The following is a 21,766-nucleotide window of genomic DNA, read 5'->3' as shown; positions in this document are numbered from 1 at the left end:
CCTAGGCTCGGATGCCACTGTTGGGGAACGTAGTAATTTCAAAAATTTCCTACGCACACGCAAGATCATGGTGATGCACAGCAACGAAGGGGGAGAGTATGATCTACGTACCTTGGTAGATCGCAACGGAAGCGTTGACACAACGTAGAGGAAGTAGTCATACGTCTTCTTCCCGATCCGACCGATCCAAGCACCGTTACTCCGGCACCTCCGTGTTCTTAGCACACGTTCAGCTCGATGACGATCCTCGGGCTCCGATCCAGCAAAGCGTCGAGGAAGAGTTCCGTCAGCACGACGGTGTGGTGACGATCTTGATGTTCTACCGACGTAGGGCTTCGCCTAAGCACTACAACGATATGACCGAGGTGGAATATGGTGGCAGGGGGCACCGCACACGGCTAAGAAACGATCACCAAGGATCAACTTGTGTGTCTATGGGGTGCCCCCTTGCCTCAGTATATAAAGGATGGAGGAGGAGGAGGCCGGCCAAGGCTATTGGTGCGGCCAGGATGGGAGTCCTACTAGGACTCCAAGTCCTAGTAGGAGTCCATCAAGAGGGGAGGAAGGGAGAAGGAAGTGGAGGAGTAGGAAAGGTGGCCGGCCCCCTTTTCCCTAGTCCAATTCGGACTAGAGGGGAGGGGGGGGCGCAGCAGGCCTTTTCTCCTCTTCCCACTAAATCCCATCAAGGCCCAATACTTCTCCTGGCGAATTCCCGTAACTCTCCGGTACTCCGAAAAATACCCGAATCATTCGGAACCTTTCCGATGTCCGAATATAGTCGTCCAATATATCGATCTTTACGTCTCGACCACTTCGAGACTCCTCGTCATGTCCCCGATCTCATCCGGGACTCCGAACTCCTTCGGTACATCAAAACTCATAAACTCATAATATAACTGTCATCGAAACCTTAAGCGTGCGGACCCTACGGTTCGAGAACAATATAGACATGACCGAGACACGTCTCCGGTCAATAACCAATAGCGGGACCTGGATGCTCATATTGGCTCCTACATATTCTACGAAGATCTTTATCGGTCAGACCGCATAACAACATACGTTGTTCCCTTTGTCATCGGTATGTTACTTGCCCGAGATTCGATCGTCGGTATCCAATACCTAGTTCAATCTCGTTACCGGCAAGTCTCTTTACTCGTTCTGTAATACATCATCTCGCAACTAACTCATTAGTTGCAATGCTTGCAAGGCTTATGTGATGTGCATTACCGAGAGGGCCCAGAGATACCTCTCTGACAATCGGAGTGACAAATCCTAATCTCGAAATACGCCAACCCAACATCTACCTTTGGAGACACCTGTAATGCTCCTTTATAATCACCCAGTTACGTTGTGACGTTTGGTAGCACCCAAAGTGTTCCTCCGGTAAACGGGAGTTGCATAATCTCATAGTCATAGGAACATGTATAAGTCATGAAGAAAGCAATAGCAACATACTAAACGACCGGGTGCTAAGCTAATGGAATGGGTCATGTCAATCAGATCATTCAACTAATGATGTGACCTCGTTAATCAAATAACAACTCTTTGTTCATGGTTAGGAAACATAACCATCTTTGATTAACGAGCTAGTCAAGTAGAGGCATACTAGTGACACTCTGTTTGTTTATGTATTCACACATGTATTATGTTTCCGGTTAATATAATTCTAGCATGAATAATAAACATTTATCATGAAATAAGGAAATAAATGATAACTTTATTATTGCCTCTAGGGCATATTTCCTTCAGTCTCCCACTTGCACTAGAGTCAATAATCTAGTTCACATCGCCATGTGATTTAACAGCAATAGTTCACATCACCATGTGATTAACACCCATAGTCCACATCGATATGTGACCAACACCCAAAGGGTTTACTAGAGTTAGTAATCTAGTTCACATCGCTATGTGATTAACACCCAAAGAGTACTAAGGTGTGATTATGTTTTGCTTGTGAGATAATTTTAGTCACCGGGTCTGTCATATTCAGATTCGTAAGTATTTTGAAAATATCTATATCAACAATGCTCTGCACAGAGCTACTCTAGCTAATTGCTCCCACTTTCAATATGTATCTAGATCAAGACTTAGAGTCATCTAGATTAGTGTCAAAACTTGCATCGGCGTAACCCTTTACGACGAACCTTTTGTCATGTCCATAATCGAGAAACATATCCTTATTTCACTAAGGATAATTCTGACCGCTGTCCAGTGATCTACTCCTAGATCACTATTGTACTCCCTTGCCAAATCAGTGCAGGGTATACAATAGATCTGGTATACAGCATGACATACTTTATAGAACCTATGGCCAAGGCATAGGGAATGACTTTCATTCTCTTTCTATCTTCTGCCGTGGTCGGGCTTTGAGTCTTACTCAACTTCACACCTTGTAATACAGGCAAGAACTCTTTCTTTGACTGCTCCATTTTGAACTACTTCAAAATCTTGTCAAGGTATGTACTCATTGAAAAAACTTATCAAGCGTCTTGATCTATCTCTATAGATTTTGAAGCTCAATATGTAAGTAGCTTCACCGAAGTCTTTCTTTGAAAAAACTCCTTTATGCTTTACAGAATAATTCTACATTATTTCCGATCAACAATATGTCACTCACATATACTTATCAGAAATGTTGTAGTGCTCCCACTCACTTTCTCGTAAATATAGGCTTCACCACAAGTCTGTATAAAACTATATTCTTTGATCAACTCATTAAAGTGTATATTCCAACTTCGAGATGCTTGCACCAGTGCACAGATGGAACGCTGGAGTTTGCACACTTTGTTAGCTCCCTTTGGATTGACAAAACCTTCCGGTTGTATCATATACAACTCTTCTTCCAGAAATCCATTCAGGAATGCAGTTTTAACATCCATCTGCCAAATTTCATAATCATAAAATGTGGCAATTGCTAACATGATTCGGACAGACTTAAGCACAGATACGAGTGAGAAACTCTCATCGTAGTCAACACCTTGAACTTGTCGAAAACCTTTTGCGACAATTCTAGCTTTGTAGATAGTAACACTACTATCAGCGTCCGTCTTCCTCTTGAAGATCCATTTATTTTCTATGGCTTGCCGATCATCGGGCAAGTCAACCAAAGTCCACACTTTGTTCTCATAGATGGATCCCATCTCAGATTTCATGGCCTCAAACCATTTCGCGGAATCTGGGCTCACCATCGCTTCTTCATAGTTCGTAGGTTCATCATGATCTAGTAGCATGACTTCCAGAACTAGATTACCGTACCACTCTGGCGCGGATCTCACTCTGGTTTACCTACGAGATTCGGTAGTAACTTGATTGGAAGTTACATGATCATCATCATTAGCTTCCTCACTAATTGGTGTAGTAGTCACAGGAACAGATTTCTGTGATGAACTACTTTCCAATTATGGAGCAGGTACAGTTACCTCATCAAGTTCTACTTTCCTCCCACTCACTTCTTTCGAGAGAAACTCCTTCTCCAGAGAGTTTCCGAATTTAGCAACAAAAGTCTTGCCTTCGGATCTGTGATAGAAGGTGTACCCAACAGTAACTTTTTGGGTATCCTATGAAGACACACTTTTCCGATTTGGGTTTGAGCTTATCAGGATGAAACTTTTTCACATAAGCATTGCAACCCCAAACTTTGAGAAATGACAACTTTGGTTTCTTGCCAAACCACACTTCATACGGTGTCGTCTCAACAGATTTAGGTGGTGCCCTTTTTAACGTGAATGCAGCTGTCTCTAATGCATAACCCCAAAACGATAGTGGTAGATCGGTAAGAGACATCATAGATTGCACTATATCCAATAAAGTACGGTTATGACGTTCGGACACACCATTATGCTATGGTGTTCCATGTGGCATGAGTTTGTGAAACTATTCCACATTGTTTTAATTGAAGACCAAACTCGTAACTCAAATATTTGTCTCCGCGATCAGATCATAGAAACTTTATTTTCTTGTCACAATGATTTTCCACTTCACTCTGAAATTCTTTGAACTTTTCAAATGTTTCAGACTTATGTTTCATCAAGTAGATATACCCATATCTGCTCAAATCATCTGTGAAGTTCAGAAAATAACGATACTTGCCGTGAGCCTTAACACTCATCAGACCGCATACATCAGTATGTATTATTTCCAATAAGTCAATTGCTCGCTCTGGAGAACGGAGTCTTAGTCATCTTGCCCATGAGGCATGTTTCGCAAGCATCAAGTGATTCATAATCAAGTGATTCCAAAATCCCATCAGCATGGAGTTTCTTCATGCGCTTTACACCAATATGACCTAAACGGCAATGCCACAAATAAGTTGCACTATCATTATTAACTTTGCATCTTTTGGTTTCAATATTATGAATAAGTGTATCACTACGATCGAGATCCAATGAACTTGTTTCATTGGGTGTATTACCATATAAGGTTTTATTCATGTAAACAGAACAACAATTATTCTCTGACTTTAATGAATAACCGTATTGCAATAAACATGAATAAATCATATTCATGCTAAACGCAAACACCAAATAACACTTATTTAGGTTCAGCACTAATTCCAAAATTATAGGGAGTGTACGATGATCATCATATCAATCTTGGAACCACTTCCAACACACATCGTCACTTCACCCTTAACTAGTCTCTGTTTATTCTGCAACTCCCGTTTCGAGTTACTAATCTTAGCAACTGAACTAGTATCAAATACTGAGGGGTTGCTATAAACACTAGTGAAGTACACATCAATAACATGTATATCAAATATACTTATGTTCACTTTGCCATCCTTCTTATCCGCCAAACACTTGGGGTAGTTCCGCTTCCAGTGACCAGTCCCTTTGCAGTAGAAGCACTTACTCTCAGGCTTAGGATCAGACTTGGGCTTCTTCACTTGAGCAGCAACTTGGTTGTTGTTCTTTTTGAAGTTCCCCTTCTTCCCTTTGCCCTTTTCTTGAAACTAGTGGTCTTGTAAACCATCAACACTTGATGTTTTTCTTGATTTCTACCTTCGTCGATTTCAGCATCACGAAGAGTTTGGGAATTGTTTCCGTTATCCCTTGCATATCATAGTTCATCACGAAGTTCTACTAACTTGGTGATGGTGACTAGAGAATTCTATCAATCACTATCTTATCTGGAAGATTAACTCCCACTTGATTCAAGCGATTGTAGTACCCAGACAATCTGAGCACATGCTCACTAGTTGAGCGATTCTCCTCCATCTTTTGGCTATAGAACTTGTTGGAGACTTCATGTCTCTCAACTCGGCTATTTGCTTGAAATATTAACTTCAACTCCTGGAACATTTCATATGGTCCATGACGTTCAAAACATCTTTGAAGTCCCGATTCTAAGCTGTGAAGCATGGTGCACTAAACTACCAAGTAGTCATCATATTGAGCTAGCCAAACGTTCATAACGTCTGCATCTGCTCGTGCAATAGTTCCGTCACCTAGCGGTGCATCAAGGACATAATTCTTCTGTGCAGCAATGAGGATAAACCTCAGATCACAGATCCAATCCGCATCATTGCTACTAACATCTTTCAACACAATTTTCTCTAGGAACATATCAAAATAAACATATGAAAGCAACAACGCGAGCTATTGATCCACAACATAGATATGCTAATACTACCGGGACTAAGTTCATGATAAATTAAAGTTCAATTAATCATATTACTTAAGAACTCCCACTTAGATAGATATCCCTCTAATCCTCTAAGTGATCACGTGATCCAAATCAACTAAACCATGTCCGATAATCACGTGAGATGGAGTAGTTTCATTGGTGAACATCACAATGTTGATCATATCTACTATATGATTCACGCTCGACCTTTCGGTCTCCGTGTTCCGAGGCCATATCTGTACATATGCTAGGCTAGTCAAGTATAACCTGAGTATTCCGCGTGTGCAACTGTTTTGCACCCGTTGTATTTGAACGTAGAGCCTATCACGCCCGATCATCACGTGCTGTCCCAGCACGAAGAACTTTCGCAACGGTGCATACTCAGGGAGAACACTTCTTGATAATTTAGTGAGAGATCATCTTAAAATGCTACCGTCAAACTAAGCAAAATAAGATGTATAAAAGATAAACATCATATGTAATCAAAATATGTGACATGATATGGCCATTATCATCTTGCGCCTTTGATCTCCATCTCCAAAGTACTGTCATGATCTCTATCGTCACCGGCGTGACACCATGATCTCCATCATCTTGATCTATATCAATGTGTTGTCACACGGTCGTCTCGCCAACTATTGCTCTTACAACTATTGGTATTGCATAGCGATAAAGTAAAGCAATTATTTGGCGCTTGCATCTTATGCAATAAAGAAACAACCATATGGCTTTTGCCAGTTGCCGATAACTTCAACAAAACATGATCGTCTTATACAACAACTTATAGCTCATCACGTTTTGACCATATCACATCACAACATGCCCTGCAAAAACAAGTTAGACGTCCTCTACTTTGTTATTGCAAATTTTACGTGGCTGCTACGGGCTTAAGCAAGAACTCATCTCACCTACGCATCAAAACCACAACGATAGTTTGTCAAATAGGCTCCGTTTTAACCTTTGCAAGGACCGGGCGTAGCCACACTCAGTTCAACTAAAGTTCGAGAAACAGTCACCCGCAAGTCACCTATGTGCAAAGCACGTCGGGGAAACCGGTCTCGCGTAAGCGTACGCGTAATGTCGGTCCGGGCCGCTTCATCCAACAATACCGCCGAACCAAAGTATGACATGCTGGTAGGCAGTATGACTTATATCGTCCACAACTCACTTGTGTTCTACTCGTGCATATAACATCAAACCATAAAACCTAGGCTCGGATGCCACTGTTGGGGAACGTAGTAATTTCAAAAATTTCCTACGCACATGCAAGATCATGGTGATGCACAGCAACGAGGGGGGGAGTATGATCTACGTACCCTGGTAGATCGCAACGGAAGCGTTGACACAACGTAGAGGAAGTAGTCGTACGTCTTCTTCCCGATCCGACCGATCCAAGCACCGTTACTCCAGCACCTCCGAGTTCTTAGCACACGTTCAGCTCGATGACGATCCTCGGGCTCCGATCCAGCAAAGCGTCGAGGAAGAGTTCCGTCAGCACGACGGCGTGGTGACGATCTTGATGTTCTACCGATGCAGGGCTTCGCCAAAGCACTACAACGATATGACCGAGGTGGAATATGATGGCAGGGGGCACCGCACACGGCTAAGAAACGATCACCAAGGATCAACTTGTGTGTCTATGGGGTGCCCCCTTGCCTCAGTATATAAAGGATGGAGGAGGAGGAGGCTGGCCAAGGCTATTGGTGCGGCCAGGATGGGAGTCCTACTAGGACTCCAAGTCCTAGTAGGAGTCCATCAAGAGGGGCGGAAGGGAGAAGGAAGTGGAGGAGTAGGAAAGGTGGCCGGCCCCCTTTTCCCTAGTCCAATTCGGACTAGAGGGGAGGGGGGGCGCAGCAGGCCTTTTCTCCTCTTCCCACTAAAGCCCATCAAGGCCCAATACTTCTCCCGGCGAAATCCCGTAACTCTCCGGTACTCCGAAAAATACTCGAATCATTCAGAACCTTTCCGATGTCCGAATATAATCATCCAATATATCGATCTTTACGTCTCGACCATTTCGAGACTCCTCGTCATGTCCCCGATCTCATCCGGGACTCCGAACTCCTTCGGTACATCAAAACTCATAAACTCATAATATAACTGTCATCGAAACCTTAAGCGTGCGGACCCTACGGTTCGAGAACAATGTAGACATGACCGAGACACGTCTCCGGTCAATCACCAATAGCGGGACCTGGATGCCCATATTGGCTCCTACATATTCTACGAAGATCTTTATCGGTCAGACCACATAACAACATACATTGTTCCCTTTGTCATCGGTATGTTATTTGCCTGAGATTCGATCGTCGGTATCCAATACCTAGTTCAATCTCGTTACCGGCAAGTCTCTTTACTCGTTCGGTAATACATCATCTCGCAACTAACTCATTAGTTGCAATGCTTGCAAGGCTTATGTGATGTGCATTACCGAGAGGGCCCAGAGATACCTCTCCGACAATCGGAGTGACAAATCCTAATCTCGAAATACGCCAACCCAACATCTACCTTTGGAGACACCTGTAATGCTCCTTTATAATCACCCAGTTACGTTGTGACGTTTGGTAGCACCCAAAGTGTTCCTCCGGTAAACGGGAGTTGCATAATCTCATAGTCATAGGAACATGTATAAGTCATGAAGAAAGCAATAGCAACATACTAAACGATCGGGTGCTAAGCTAATGGAATGGGTCATGTCAATCAGATCATTCAACTAATGATGTGACCTCGTTAATCAAATAACAACTCTTTGTTCATGGTTAGGAAACATAACCATCTTTGATTAACGAGCTAGTCAAGTAGAGGCATACTAGTGACACTCTGTTTGTCTATGTATTCACACATGTATTATGTTTCCGGTTAATACAATTCTAGCATGAATAATAAACATTTATCATGAAATAAGGAAATAAATAATAACTTTATTATTGCCTCTAGGGCATATTTCCTTCAGTAGTAGTCTAATAAAGGATGCATTGATGCTTTATTTTATCCACAATTCCATCATTCCAGCTTTTGAGATTTGGCGCTTTAGCCCAGAAACATAAAATAGTACTAGTGTCTATCGATGGGCTGCATCCAACATTTTTCAGTGTGTTATTATCCACCAAAAAATGCTCTGCAGAATGCATGGGCAGGAGATCAGTCTGCTTTGCACTGCCATTGTCATCACTTGTCAAGGCATGGTAGGAAGTTTTGTCTGTTGGATGTCGTATGGATTTTTTTGCTACTAGAGCGCTCCATTTTAGTGCAGTGTGCACCGTTGACAGTGATGCAAGAAGAGGGGAGAGGAATTTTTGAGTCAGTGGGGAGTCCATTCTGTCTGGCTGCTGTATGCCTGTATATATGTAGAGATGACTGGATTTTGTTAGGTGTTTTGTCGCCTTCTTGGCTGTTTATTGCTAGTACAAAACTGATCTTCATATTGAAGAAGTGGCTACTAATTTACTAAATTGGATACTGATGTCTGCACCAAATGGGAGAGGTGTGATTGCTGTAGTAATTATGTTACCACTCTTGCGCTTGCTGGCTTTGTATCCAACCACCTGGCGCCACATGCAAACTGGAACTAAGTGTAGTTCCTATGGCCTTCACTACACAAGGATTTGTACTGCACTGCTGCTGAAACATGATGCTGCGATTTTTTGTCTTAATGCCCATCTGTTGTTATTTGCTTGGGGTGTTCTTTATTAAAATACAAACAGTGGCCGTTCTGAAATTCAAGCTATTGAAGAATGGTGATAAAATACTTTTTTAAACAGTGGGTTGAGGCTTAGTGTAATTGATGTACTAGTGCATTGCTTGGCGTAAAATTATAGCAGTACACATAGATATGCAATGAAATGCTTCTAGTATCTTACACATGTATATTTGACATGAATGTGTACTGCTTGGCTTAAAGTTGCAGCAACCATGTTTTCTGAATAACTATAGTTGCTTTCAAAAGCTGCAATTTATTGGCGATGTTACCTTATTATTTATTCTCTTTAATTGTTTTTGAAGGTCCATGACATCTCGCTGAACCACTACTGGATGTGGCGTCGACGAAGCACTACACCCGGCTTGCTCGCCGGTGCGTGTGTGTGTGCTTCGATGCGCGGCGCTTCGTCGAGCTGGACGGACCGCAGCAATCGCTGGAGCCAGAGCCGGAGGAGGCGACAAGATGTTGCTGCTACGGCTGCGTCCTCGGAGGCAGCAGCTGCCCCTCGCCGACCTCACCAACCTCCGGCGTCCGCCATGAGCTTTGCGCAGGACCCCTTCTACATCGTCCGAGAGGAGATCCAGGGCTCAGTAATCACCCCATCCCCGTCCGCCCTCCCTCCCTCCCTTGTGGCCCTTTCTCTTCCTCTAGTTGCGAATTTTGGTATGCTGCCGCTGTTTATTTGGCTGCGCCATGGCGTACTGTCAGCTGAAAACTGCTTCTGTATTTTCTACTCCAGTACTGTATGGAGTAGTATATAAGAACGTCTTACTGTAGTATGGCTGAGGCAGTGCCAGCTTGGTAGTTAGTACTAGCTGAGAAAATTCATGATGTTGGCTGGGAGCAAAACATTTATAGGCTTAGTTGCTGTATTGGTTCTATTGTTGTATGGTAGTTTGTGAGGGATGTTCTATAGAGCTCTACAACTGCTATTCTTTGTCTGATAATCTATGTCCTCTTATAGTTGAGAAAGTCGATTAGTTACAGTATGTGTGCTGCTACGTCCCTTGTAGTTTTAGAAACACCTGAATTTTTCTGTCTTGTTCTATTAATCCTGAAGATAAAACTCATATGTATATGTTGCTTAACTGTACCGTAGCTTCAGAAACATATTGCATCATCAAACTGCATGTATATGTGTTCTTCTTTTGGTCCTGAGGATAAAGATCATCTTTATTTCGCAGATTGGTAAGCTGCAGACTACGCTCCATCGCTGGGAGCAAGTTTCTTCAAACAACGAAGAATATGTTCATCTGACAATATCATTGCTAGGAGCAAGTTTCTTCAAACCTGATTACTTTGTCATCAGGCTGGCTGATTGCATCCAGCTCAAAGTGTTCCACATTTCTAGCTTAAGGGTTCCAGTTGCACATGATGGCCCCCCAACTCCTTATGGCAAGCAGTTTCTCCAGCTAACAACAAGGTAAGGAAACATCCAGCTCATAGAATTATATTGGTGCAACGTACTTGTTTTCCTTGAAAGTTTTCCTGATTATTATTCTTTTTTATGTGCAATTTATCTTACACAACGTATTCATGTAAATTCTGTCAAGCGTGTTAATGTCTTCTTGGATCTAAATGTTATGATAGAAAAGTCTGAACTTAAGCACGCTGAAACTGGGTTACTTGCCTTGAGTACTTGTATTCTCAGTACCATGCTACTTATTTTGCCCCCTAAGGTTTCTAGTCTGCTATTTCTTGCTTTCCTTTATCTTCATACTTATTATTATGGTAATTTGACTTGCAGTGCTCATGTAGGTTAATTATTAAGCATACCTGAACATATTCATGAGGTGGATGGCTTCTAGTTCTTATGCTGATTTATGTTCTGGTAGGACAAGAAGTTTCAAATTCTTATGCTGGTTTATGTTCTCTTTTTAGGTTATGAGAAGATATGCTGCTGGAAAGATGCTCTTAGCAAACTGGAAGGGTTGCAACCAAATCCAATTGACAACATGGCAGTGGTCTCTGAATATCTAAGCTAGTGATCATCTTTTCAGCGATTCCTTTTCTGTTTGGCCTTCTCGTTGGTAGTGTACATTAGTTGTCTGTTGGAGTTGTGATGGCAGTATATCTTCTTTGTTGCTTCGCTGTCGTTTGATATAGATGGCATTCTTCTAGTTGCTATTGCTTATGTATAGATAATCTGATGAAGATGTACATATGATATATGATTGTACGGCGAAACAAATATTGCTTTGATAGCAAAATAAAAAAAAAACTCATCTATTTCTCTGTTGTCCAGTCCTATGAATTAGCAGGCTGAAAATATTGATGGGTTGGAAGAGGCTTTGGCCCAAACAATGCTGGACAAAGATGGAACAAAAAAAGTCTCAAAAATAGAAAATGGGCCGCAAAAAGGCTGAGACCCAGAAAATGGAAAAGGCTTAGAAAACAAAAAACGCCATGTTGGGCTAGGCCCATGTAGCTAGCAAAAATTAACTGAAAAAAAAAACATAAAATGGGCTGAATTAATGGGCTCGGCCCATGTAAAACCCCCAATTGGACCGGGCTGATTTTAACCAACGACCTTTTCAATTCGTCGCAATTTTGCCACGTCAGATTGCCACATCGGATCCGACATGGCCTGGGGAGAGAGCTAGCGACCAAAACAGAAGGTCATAGGATCAACGACCTTTTGTTAAAGGTTGCTATAGTCAGTTTACGACCGCCAGCTTTTGACCTTCTGTTTTTGGTCACAAAAAGGTCGTAAATGGAAATTTGTGACCTTTCAGTCACCAATAGTGGTGGTCACAAGTTGACATATTTCTTGTAGTGATCGAGCAAGTGAAGGCACGCTGGTCTAATGATGTTGAATATGGGGGCAAGCCTCGATGCAAGAAGAGGGGGATGTTAGTATCCCTGGCATGCCTGACCCACTAGGCAGAGGCACACGTGCAAGCAGGACAACACCTACGTACTTATTCATTAGCCAGAACCCTGACGGCTGACCACAACGCACACGCTGGACAGCACCAGAGTCACTGGCCCTAACTGCACCCATTGAAGCCTAGCCAGAACCTTGCGTACTTATTCTCCAACACAAGGCTGCGTCATCATCCAGAGGATGAAAAGCGATGACGGGGGGCGGCTACCAACCCTAATTCCCCTTTGCCCGTTCTTCCAATTCATGTATTCGAAATTGTAATCGAGACCCTGTGAATCCGAGCTAGGAGAGTGTAGATCGAGTCCACAGTATCACTTGTCTAACATTGAGATAGACTTGGGGAAGAAGACGAGAGAGACCGAGGAACATAATATTCATTTCACATTCAGTGTTGATTACAGACAACTAGTTGAGCTTATATAATTGCTCAGATGGCCCATGGGACATAACGGCCGACACACACTTTCGGCTTGTGAAGAAGTGGCGCGAGGCCGGATGACATCATGGGATGGAGGGGCGGCAAATCCACGGCTTGCCCCTTCCATCATACGAAGGCAGCAGGAAGCAGCTGGGAGAAGGGCCTGCCAGTCTCTTACTGCAAAACACTCAACCTGAAACAACACATGATGCATCCCAGGTTCTCTTGCTTCTTATTCCTGAGGCTGCGTCTACAAGGCATGTGTTTGATAATCCAGCACTGAAAATCTTCCATCCAAAATAATAGACCATCGAAATTAACAAGAAATTCACTTGTGGACACAGTTACATTACCCAAGATATAGGTTCAGTGATGGATGCGGAGATACAAGAAAATTCACTTGTGGATGCAGACCATAAGAGCAGCAACACACATCTAAATCAACCAGTATGAACCCTGATCTGGACACTTGATCAAACTAAGATGACTTGTTGTTATCCTTACACATAAACAACACCTCAGCATCTTTAACATACCACTGGACAAAATAAATCGCTAAACAGTCGCTCCGCAACTAAGTAAATGATGTCTTTTACTCTCATCCTTGTTTTTCCCTTGTAATTTCCCGGCTCTGCCGATTCCTCTTCTTAATGAATGAAAAGTAGCGCTGCTACATTTCGTCAAAAAAATAAACAAGTAAGTAAATGGTTGGGTTGGTTGCATCAGATCAGAAACAGATACCGTAGGTCCTCAAGTCATCCACTTTGACCACGAGGCAGGACCAAGCTACGCTGAACACAACCGTGCAGAAGGGAAGCTTGCACATCGCAGTACTAGTGGAGGATCTCTTGGGTATCAACTCTGTAACAGATTCTGCGTACATACGTCCCCTCTTTCTATAGGCCTCTATAGAAAGCTTGAGCCAGCCATCTTTTTCCATGTAGACAACATTTCTGATAATGGGGATGACACCGTCAGCCGGATCCACATGGAGTGTCCCATCCCGAGCATCAAGCAGTACAAAGTGTCTATGCTGGTAGTACCAGAAACAACATGGATTCCTGAATTTGTGGGCCATATGCCCTCGATTACTTCAGCACAGATGACGGTGGCCTCGGCCGCTTCGGCGATCAGGGAGGAGGTGACCTGTAGGGAGCACAACTCACCAAAACAGCTCGTGCGCATGATGTCGTGGTTGCCTATGCCTGCGTCGGCAAGTTTGTCACTGCGATCACATTCGTATACCAGCACTTTGGAGATGAAATCATTGTCTTCATGCTCTGGTTCTGCCCTTCACTTTGAGTTGGATCTCAATGTCGACTGGGCCGGTGAAGACAATCGCATGAGATGGGCCGGTCAGCGCCAAAAATGGATCCTGCAAGCATCGGTAGCACTACTCATTAACAAATAAATCAACTGCAATAAAGAAATAAGAACACAGCATAATATAGCCAAACCCACATAAATGAAAATAATACTTGACCACACCGAGTTAATTGCAAAAAACCACCACATTTGGGGCATCGATTGCAGAAAACCACCTAGTCCCTAATTTTGTGCAAAAAATCATCGTGTTTTCAGTAAATTTTTTGCAAATTGCACTGATCAGGTGATTTGTCCCATTTAAACACTTTCCGACAAGTGGGGCCAGATTGTAACAGCAAAATTTTTACACACACCGCCCTTGATCTAAAACAGAAAAGCAATCAGCCCCCCTACCTCCCGGGCAGAGGCGCACTTGGCGTTGGGTTCCTGGCCTCCGCCGTGCTGCTTGGCCGGGGACGCCGGAGCAACACGCTGGGCGGAGGGCTTGCGTGTCGGGCTACCGGCTGCACATGGTTGGATCTTGCCGTCGGGCCAGGGGGACAGTCGGGAAGAGGAGCAGCTATGCCTCGGCCATATGCAGGGGACGCCCAGGCCACTCGACGCCCAGGAGCGTGGTGCCATCCGCCGGCAGCAGCGAAAGCTCAACTGCTGCTCGCGACCTTGAAGACCGGCGGTGCCCTGGCCCTGCATTGGCCGCGCCTCGGCCATCTACAGGGGACACCCAGGCCGCTCGATGCCCAGGAGCGCGGTGTCAGCCATGGCCCTGCCGTCCAGAGCTAGCAGCGAGAGCTCGATTGCTGGTTGTGGCCTTGAAGGCCGGCGGCTCCTTGCCCTACCATGGCCGCGCATCCAACCCTCGACCACGGATGAGGCCGCCGTGATTCTCTGGGCCGCCGCCGACGAGGCCGTTGTGCTGCACCAGGCCGCCGCGCAGCGGGACGTCAAGGATGACGCCGCCATGCCCGCGGTCAGCAGCAACTCCACCGCTGGGACTTGCGACCCGGACGCACTGCTCAACTGCTTCGAACTCCGGTGAGGACGAGCTCCTGCACGTCGTGACCCTTCTGCTCCGGCGAGGCGAGGCGTGACGTAGAGATGAGGAGGGATGCCGCCCCGCCCACGAGGCAAGGCCACGGAGGAGGGAGGCCGTCCCGGCAGAGGCCGTCTCGCCGTGGCCAGCCACCACCTCAGAGGAGGAAGGCGACGGGGGTGGGAGGGGGGCTTATTGCTTTTTTCATTTTTTTGAATAAGGGTGTCTTTGTGAAAACCAGGGAGGTGTATGTCATTTTTTACCAGATCATCTCCTTACAATCCGGCCCCACTTGTCAGAAAGTGACTAAATCACCTGATCAGTGTAATTTGCAAAAAGTTTACTAAAAACGCGAAGATTTTTGCACAAAATTAGGGACTAGGTGGTTTTGTGCAATCGATGCCTCAAATGTGGTGCTTTTTTGCAATTACACCACACCTGTTGAGTGAGTTGGGAGGCGTCCCTCCTGAGTCTAAAGATAATGTTAAGATTATGATCCATGGAGTCCCGGGTGGCGACCAGGCCCAGGCCGTCGACCTCGAGTTGCCACTCAAGATAACCACCATTGATCTCCATGACTCTGATGGAGAAGATCTGCAGGCAGGTCACGCCTGCATGTGGTGGGGTGCGTTTGCATGTGAAAAGCATGGCTTTCACGCACGCTGCAGCAAAAGTCACAAAAATCAGCCCAGAAATCAAACATTGACTAAAGAATTCAGGTTCAGTACATACTACAAGATGTAGTCTAGCTACAATGAAACTAATCTACCAATCTCCTTTTTCTCGATTGGTAAGTGAAGAGTAAGAATCAGATGGGTAGTAAGTAGATTACAGTAGAATTCAAAGGAGCCACACTTGTCACCCCAAGTTTTTTCCCAGTCTTGACGGTACGAAACCAGGTCCTTCTCCTCCACCAAAACACTCGTGGTTGATTTTCCTTTGGCACAAATCCTCCCTGGTAGTTGGCACGATAATGAATCAACAAGTTCTTGTACTGTTTGTGCTGATGGTGGCTGGGCAGTACCTCCGGCATGTTCATCACATCTGAAAGGGAACAAGCTCCAAGAGTAAGATAAGATATTTTAGCTTTAGAACTACTGCTCAGTTCTCTCCGAACACAAATTCCACCAAATCAGTGACAAGTTCACTGCTCTCCGTACACATTATTCCACCAAATCAATGACAAGTTCAGTACTGAGTTGCTCGACAATCTTTATCTTTACCTAATAATAAAGCAGATTGAGTTTCTTTCGTCCGTCATGACATTTTTTAGAAAAGTCCCTGTCTTTTCTTGAAATCAACCCACCGTCCGGATTTAAGTCACACCCGAACCGTTATTTTACATTTTTCGGAAAAAACCTGATGTTTTAGGTAATTCATCCGCGGATGATATTTAAGTCAAACAAATACTTTTTAAAATCATCCATATCTTTTAAACCGTAACTCCGATGTGAACATGTTATATATGAAATTTGATTAGAAAAATATGTAGAATATGAATATGAGATTATTTTTACCTGTTAAGTATTTTTAAATATTATTTTGAAATATATTTGAGTCGAAACAAATGATTTTCTAAATTATTTGTATCTTTTAAACCGTAACTTCGATTTTAACATATTATATATGAAATTTTATTGGAAAAATTTGTGGAATCTAAATATGATGTTAATTTTACATGTTAAATATTTTAAAAATATAGTTATGGAAGCAAACCATATATGGAAAAGAAAACATCGATAATTACACATGCATACCTCTGAAAAATGTCGCACGGGAAAACAACAGATTTCTCATCGCGAGAGTGAGAGAAAGCGAGAGAGAGAGAGAGAGAGAGAAAGACGCTGGCAAGGCTGAGAAGGAGGATAAGCGGCAACACAAATATGATGCCTCGCAAAAATAAAGGAGATGGACCTATTGTGGTCTTGAGTGATGGTTGTTGAGTTAAGAGCGTGTGTTATGTTTTCTCTCCCGTTGCAACGCACGGGCTCTTTTGCTAGTTACTCTAATAGGAAAACCCTAAGACAACTAGTCTAAGACTAATGTCGGTGGTGACCACAGTGGTTGGGAAGGATGAAAAGGTAAGCGGGAGAGAGAGAGAGAGGAGGCGGGGGCGTTACTTGCTATCTGTGGCGTCATCGTGGGTGGCATGCACGACGGCCGGGCTGCTCCTCGCGGCGGCGATGCCGTGTCCCGCCTCCGACAACTTGAGTAGCGATGGTGTAGATGCTCAGCAACTCTGCCGGGTTCAGCCTCCCGTCATACTTCTCAGGTATCTCTGGCTTGAATGTGCGAACCATGCAGCGGACCCTGCAGCGATTCTTCTCCACAACGCACGAAGAGATCTAGAAGCTGCTCTTCAATGCCCAAAAGACGTGGCCAGAGACGACCGACGACATCGGCCTCGACAGTGCGCATCCGGCCACCCACGGTAAGCATTTAGTTTCCAAACATAACTTCAGTTCACAAATGAAAGGGTATGCTGAGCCTTCCATCCTTTAATCAGGGCTGGATGAAGAAGGCGGAGCGGATCAAGTGTCCGGCTCTGCTACCCGAAGACCTAATCATTCCTCTGCTAAAGAGGATGCTGGTCCCGGCGTCGTATCAGGCGCCAGAGTAGAAGGCCAACAAGAAGAGCAAGGAGGCCAAAGGTGGCCTCTGCCGTAAAGGTACTTTGGACGCTGTGTGCGGAGAGACCGAAGCTCCCTCCTCCCACGAGGGAGACGAAGACGAACAGGAGGAGGAGGCAGAAAGCGATTCTCCCCTTGAGGGGAGGAAGAAGAGAAGGGCGGCCTCTGTAGATCCGGAGGCGGAGGCGTCCAAGAGAGGGAAGATATCCCTGTCGGACAGCTCGGATTCAGATGCCGAAGCCATCCCCGAGCGGCGCCCCAGGGTGAAGCCCTAGGCCGCATCATAAGTATCCAAGGATGCTTTACATATATCCGATCTTTTATGATTGTAGGATAACATATTATTTTATGCGTTTCAGGTAGGTCCGTGACCTCTCCCAACCTTCATCATCTGAGGGTAACTCTCTAGCGCCGGAGATGGTGGAGAGCGAGACGCCTCCGCGAGCCTCTCCGCCAACCGCCCGCGGATGACACCGAAGTGTTGTCCCAAAGGGCCTCTCCGAGCCACGGAGAGATGCGGGAGGCCGCCAAGACGGCACAAGAGGGTAATGCCTCGGCTGCAGAACACATGGGAGGTGCAACGCCGATGGAGACTGACGACGAGGGCCCTGATCAGCCCAGCCCCCAGCCAAACACCATTCTGGGAACCCATGTTGCTCAGGAATCGAGCGACACCCCCTTCAAAGGAGGGGGAGCGCCAAATCTAGCAGCGACCTCCACTAATCCGGAGGCGCCGAACACTCTGATGGAGGCACTGCAACATGCTTCCATTGTGGAGGAGCACTGCACCCTTATGGGTGTGGTGGTTGAGAAGGTTCAGTCTGCCAAGAGCGCGGGCTGAACGAAGCCTTCACCATCCTGCTAACAGGCTTCGAGGTATGCGATGTAATATTCTTAGCAGCTTTTCATATGAAAAAATATGCCTGTGTATAGATAGTAGCCCCTGAGACTCTGTTCGGTTTTAAATAAAGGCCGAATAGAGGATCGAATAATAATCGCAGGAGGTAACGTACTGGCCTGTTGGTAAATAGGCTTCCTTGTTAGCAGGAACCGCCGAGGCCGCTGAAGTGTCCGAACTCCAGTGGAAACTGAAGCTGGCCGATGAGGATATCGTCCGCATTAACAAGCGGTTCAATGAGGCACAAGGTATGTTTGAAATATTAATTACACACCTGAAGTGATATGCCAATGCGGAGTTTAAGCTTGTGCATTGCCCTGATCATTATTGGAGGTAGTGTGGCCGAGGTCGAGAACCTGAAGAGCGCCCTCGCCCAAGCCAAGGAGCAGGCACGGGTGAGCAAAGCGGCCGCTGAGAAAGAGGCTGCGGATTTAAAGGCCGAGCAGGTCGCCCGCCGCCAGTATGAGGAGCGGATGACCGAGGTGGAGCAAGAGCTCAAGGACGTGATACGTCCATTTTGCATCATGCTTTTATATCGATATTTATTGCATTATGGGCTGTCATTACACATTATGTCACAATACTTATGCCTATTCTCTCTTATTTTACAAGGTTTACGCGAAGAGGGAGAATGCCGGCAGCTGGAATTCTGGGCTGGAAAAGGAGCAAATATTAGAGACCTATTCCGCACAACTCCAAAAGTCCTAAAACTCCACGAAAGTCAGTTTTGGAATATATTAAAAATATTGGGTGAAGAAAGCACCAGAGGGGGGCCACACCCTGTCCATGAGGGTGGAGGGCGCGCCCTACCCCCTGGGCGCACCCCCTGCCTCGTGGGCCCCCTGCAGGCCTCCGGCGCCCATCTTTTGCTATATGAAGTCTTTCGCCCTGGAAAACATCAGAAGGAAGCTTTCGGGACGAAGCACCGCCGTCTCGAGGCGGAACCTGGGCAGAACCAATCTAGGGCTCCAGCGGAACTGTTCTTCCGGGGAAACATCCCTCTAGGAGGGGGAAATCGTCACCATCGTCATCACCATCGATCCTCTCACCGGGAGGGGGTCAATCTCCATGGGACATGGGAGAAGTCTTGCTATAAGTAGTCATGTGAATTTGGTATTCGTTCGATATTCTGATGAGATGTATGTTGTCTCTCCTCTAGTGGTGTTATGTGAACGTCGACTACATGGAACTTCACCATTGTTTGGGCATAGGGGAAGGCATTGGGAAGTAATAAGTAGATGATGGGTTGCTAGAGTGACAGAAGCTTAAACCCTAGTTTATGCGTTGCCTTTTACTGTTGCACATGATGATTTTGGTATATATAATATGCATGTGCTTGCTGCTCCTACTTGCAATTATTATGAGAGAGGAACTATATCTCCACCTCTCTATGTTTCCAATACAATAAAATTGCAAGAAACTATTTATACTATGCATTGGCCTTTACTATGTGTGCATGAATTGTTCTTTTATGACATGCCGATGCATAGGAAGAGAGTTAGACTTCTTCATTGCTTGATATATGTTGCTTTGGGCTCACTACTAAATTACAAATCATTGTTAATTAAAATTGGCTTTGATATACCTTGGGATCCGGGTGGATCCATTACTTGAGCACTTTATGCCTAGCTTAATGGCTTCAAAGAAAGCGCTGCCAGGGAGACAACCCAGAAGTTTTAGAGAGTCATTTATTTCTGTTGAGTGCTTTCATAAAGTTTAAAAACAACAAAAATAAAGAGGGGAACCCAAAACTTTTTCAAAAAGGAAAGTGAATGTGAGAAAGACAAGCATTGTTGAAGTGGGAGAGCTCCTTGAACTTTGTTCATGCTCACGGCAACTTTGTGAATCTTGATTAAAGAAACTTTTCAACAAAAATAATTATCCCCTTGTACAATTCCATTGTATTATAAAAATAATGTGCCAAGGTTTGCCTTTAGGATGTTTACGATGCTTGTTAATTTGTACGATGCAGGACAGAAACTTTGGCTGTAGTGCGTGAATTTTAATATTTTACTGGAACGTCAAATGGTTCTGATTATTTCTGCACTGTCTTACTGTACAAATTGGTTACTTTTCCTAATTTTGGCAGAATTTTTCAAGTATCAGAAGTATGGTGAATGTTCAGATTATTACAGACTGTTCTGTTTTAGACAGATTCTGTTTTTGATGCATAGTTTGCTTGTTTTGATGAAACTATCAATTTATATCAGTGGATTAAGCCATGAAAAAGTTATATTACAGTAGACACAATGCAAAAATAAAATATGAATTGGTTTGCAATAGTACTTATAATAGTGATTTGCTTTATTATACTAACGGATCTTACTGAGTTTTCTGTTGAAGTTTTGTATGGATGAAGTGTTCGATGATCGAGAAGGTTTCGATGTGAGAAGAAGCAAGAGAGGCAAGAGCTCAAGCTTGGGGATGCCCGAGGCACCCCAAGTAAATATTCAAGGAGACTCAAGCGTCTAAGCCCTGGGATGCTTGGAAGGCATCCCCTCTTTCTTCAACAAGTATCTGTATGTTTTCGGATTCGTTTCATTCATGTGATATGTGCAAATCTTGGAGCGTCTTTTGCATTTAGTTTTCATTTTTCTTTTATGCACCATGCTGGTATGAGATAGTCCTTGGTTGATTTATATAATGCTCTTTGCACTTCACTTATATCCTTTGAGTATGGCTTTATAGAACGCTTCATGTTCTTCACTTATATCATTTGAAGTTTGGATTGCCTGTTTCTCTTCACATAGACATCCGCCATTTGTAGAATGCTCTTTTGCTTCACTTATATTTGTTAGAGCGTGGGCATATCTTTTGTAGAAAGAATTAAACTCTCTTGCTTCACTTATATCTATCTAGAGAGATGACAGGAACTGGTCATTCACATGGTTAGTCATAAAATCCTACATAAAACTGGTAGATCACTAAATATGATATGTTTGATTCCTTGCAATAGTTTTGCGGTATAAAGGCAGTGATATTAGAGTCATGCTAGTTGAGTAATTGTGAAATTGAGAAATACTTGTGTTGAGGTTTGCAAGTCCTGTAGCATGCACGTATGGTGAATCGTTATGTAACGAAGTCGGAGCATGGGGTGTTTATTGATTGTCTTCCTTATGAGTGGCGGTCGGGGACGAGCGATGGTATTTTCCTACCAATTTATCCCCCTAGGAGCATGCACATAGTACTTTGTTTCGATGACTAATAGATTTTTGCAATAAGTATGTGAGTTCTTTATGACTAATGTTGAGT

The 21,766-nt window shown here is 44.3% G+C and overlaps 1 protein-coding gene and 1 pseudogene across 1 annotated transcript; one reads left to right on the top strand and one right to left on the bottom strand.

Moving 5' to 3' along the window:
* The first annotated feature begins 9,338 nt into the window (after nucleotides 1-9,338).
* On the top strand, nucleotides 9,339-11,310 carry LOC147957806 (uncharacterized). The gene is made up of 4 exons (XM_087531855.1): nucleotides 9,339-9,915; nucleotides 10,510-10,748; nucleotides 11,073-11,079; nucleotides 11,161-11,310. The coding sequence occupies exons 1-4, from the start codon at nucleotides 9,658-9,660 to the stop codon at nucleotides 11,308-11,310; spliced, it is 654 nt and encodes a 217-aa protein (XP_087387981.1). The 5' UTR covers nucleotides 9,339-9,657.
* A 2,047-nt stretch (nucleotides 11,311-13,357) lies between these two features.
* LOC147957805 (uncharacterized) lies at nucleotides 13,358-15,634 on the bottom strand (annotated as a pseudogene).
* Between the last annotated feature and the right edge of the window lie 6,132 nt (nucleotides 15,635-21,766).

This window comes from Triticum urartu, chromosome 7A (assembly GCF_056163025.1).
Source record: "Triticum urartu cultivar PI428250 chromosome 7A, HENAU_Tu73, whole genome shotgun sequence".
In the NCBI taxonomy this organism is placed as follows: Eukaryota; Viridiplantae; Streptophyta; class Magnoliopsida; order Poales; family Poaceae; genus Triticum; species Triticum urartu.
Note: the sequence above shows the minus strand (reverse complement) of the source record. Positions and strands in the feature narration are given on the sequence as shown.

Coding starts and splice junctions, on each gene's coding strand:
- LOC147957806 (XM_087531855.1), top strand. CDS start 9,658: ATGTGGCGTCGACGAAGCACTACACCCGGCTTGCTCGCCGGTGCGTGT. Junction 9,916..10,509: donor GAGAGGAGATCCAGGGCTCA/GTAATCACCCCA, acceptor TTTATTTCGCAG/ATTGGTAAGCTGCAGACTAC.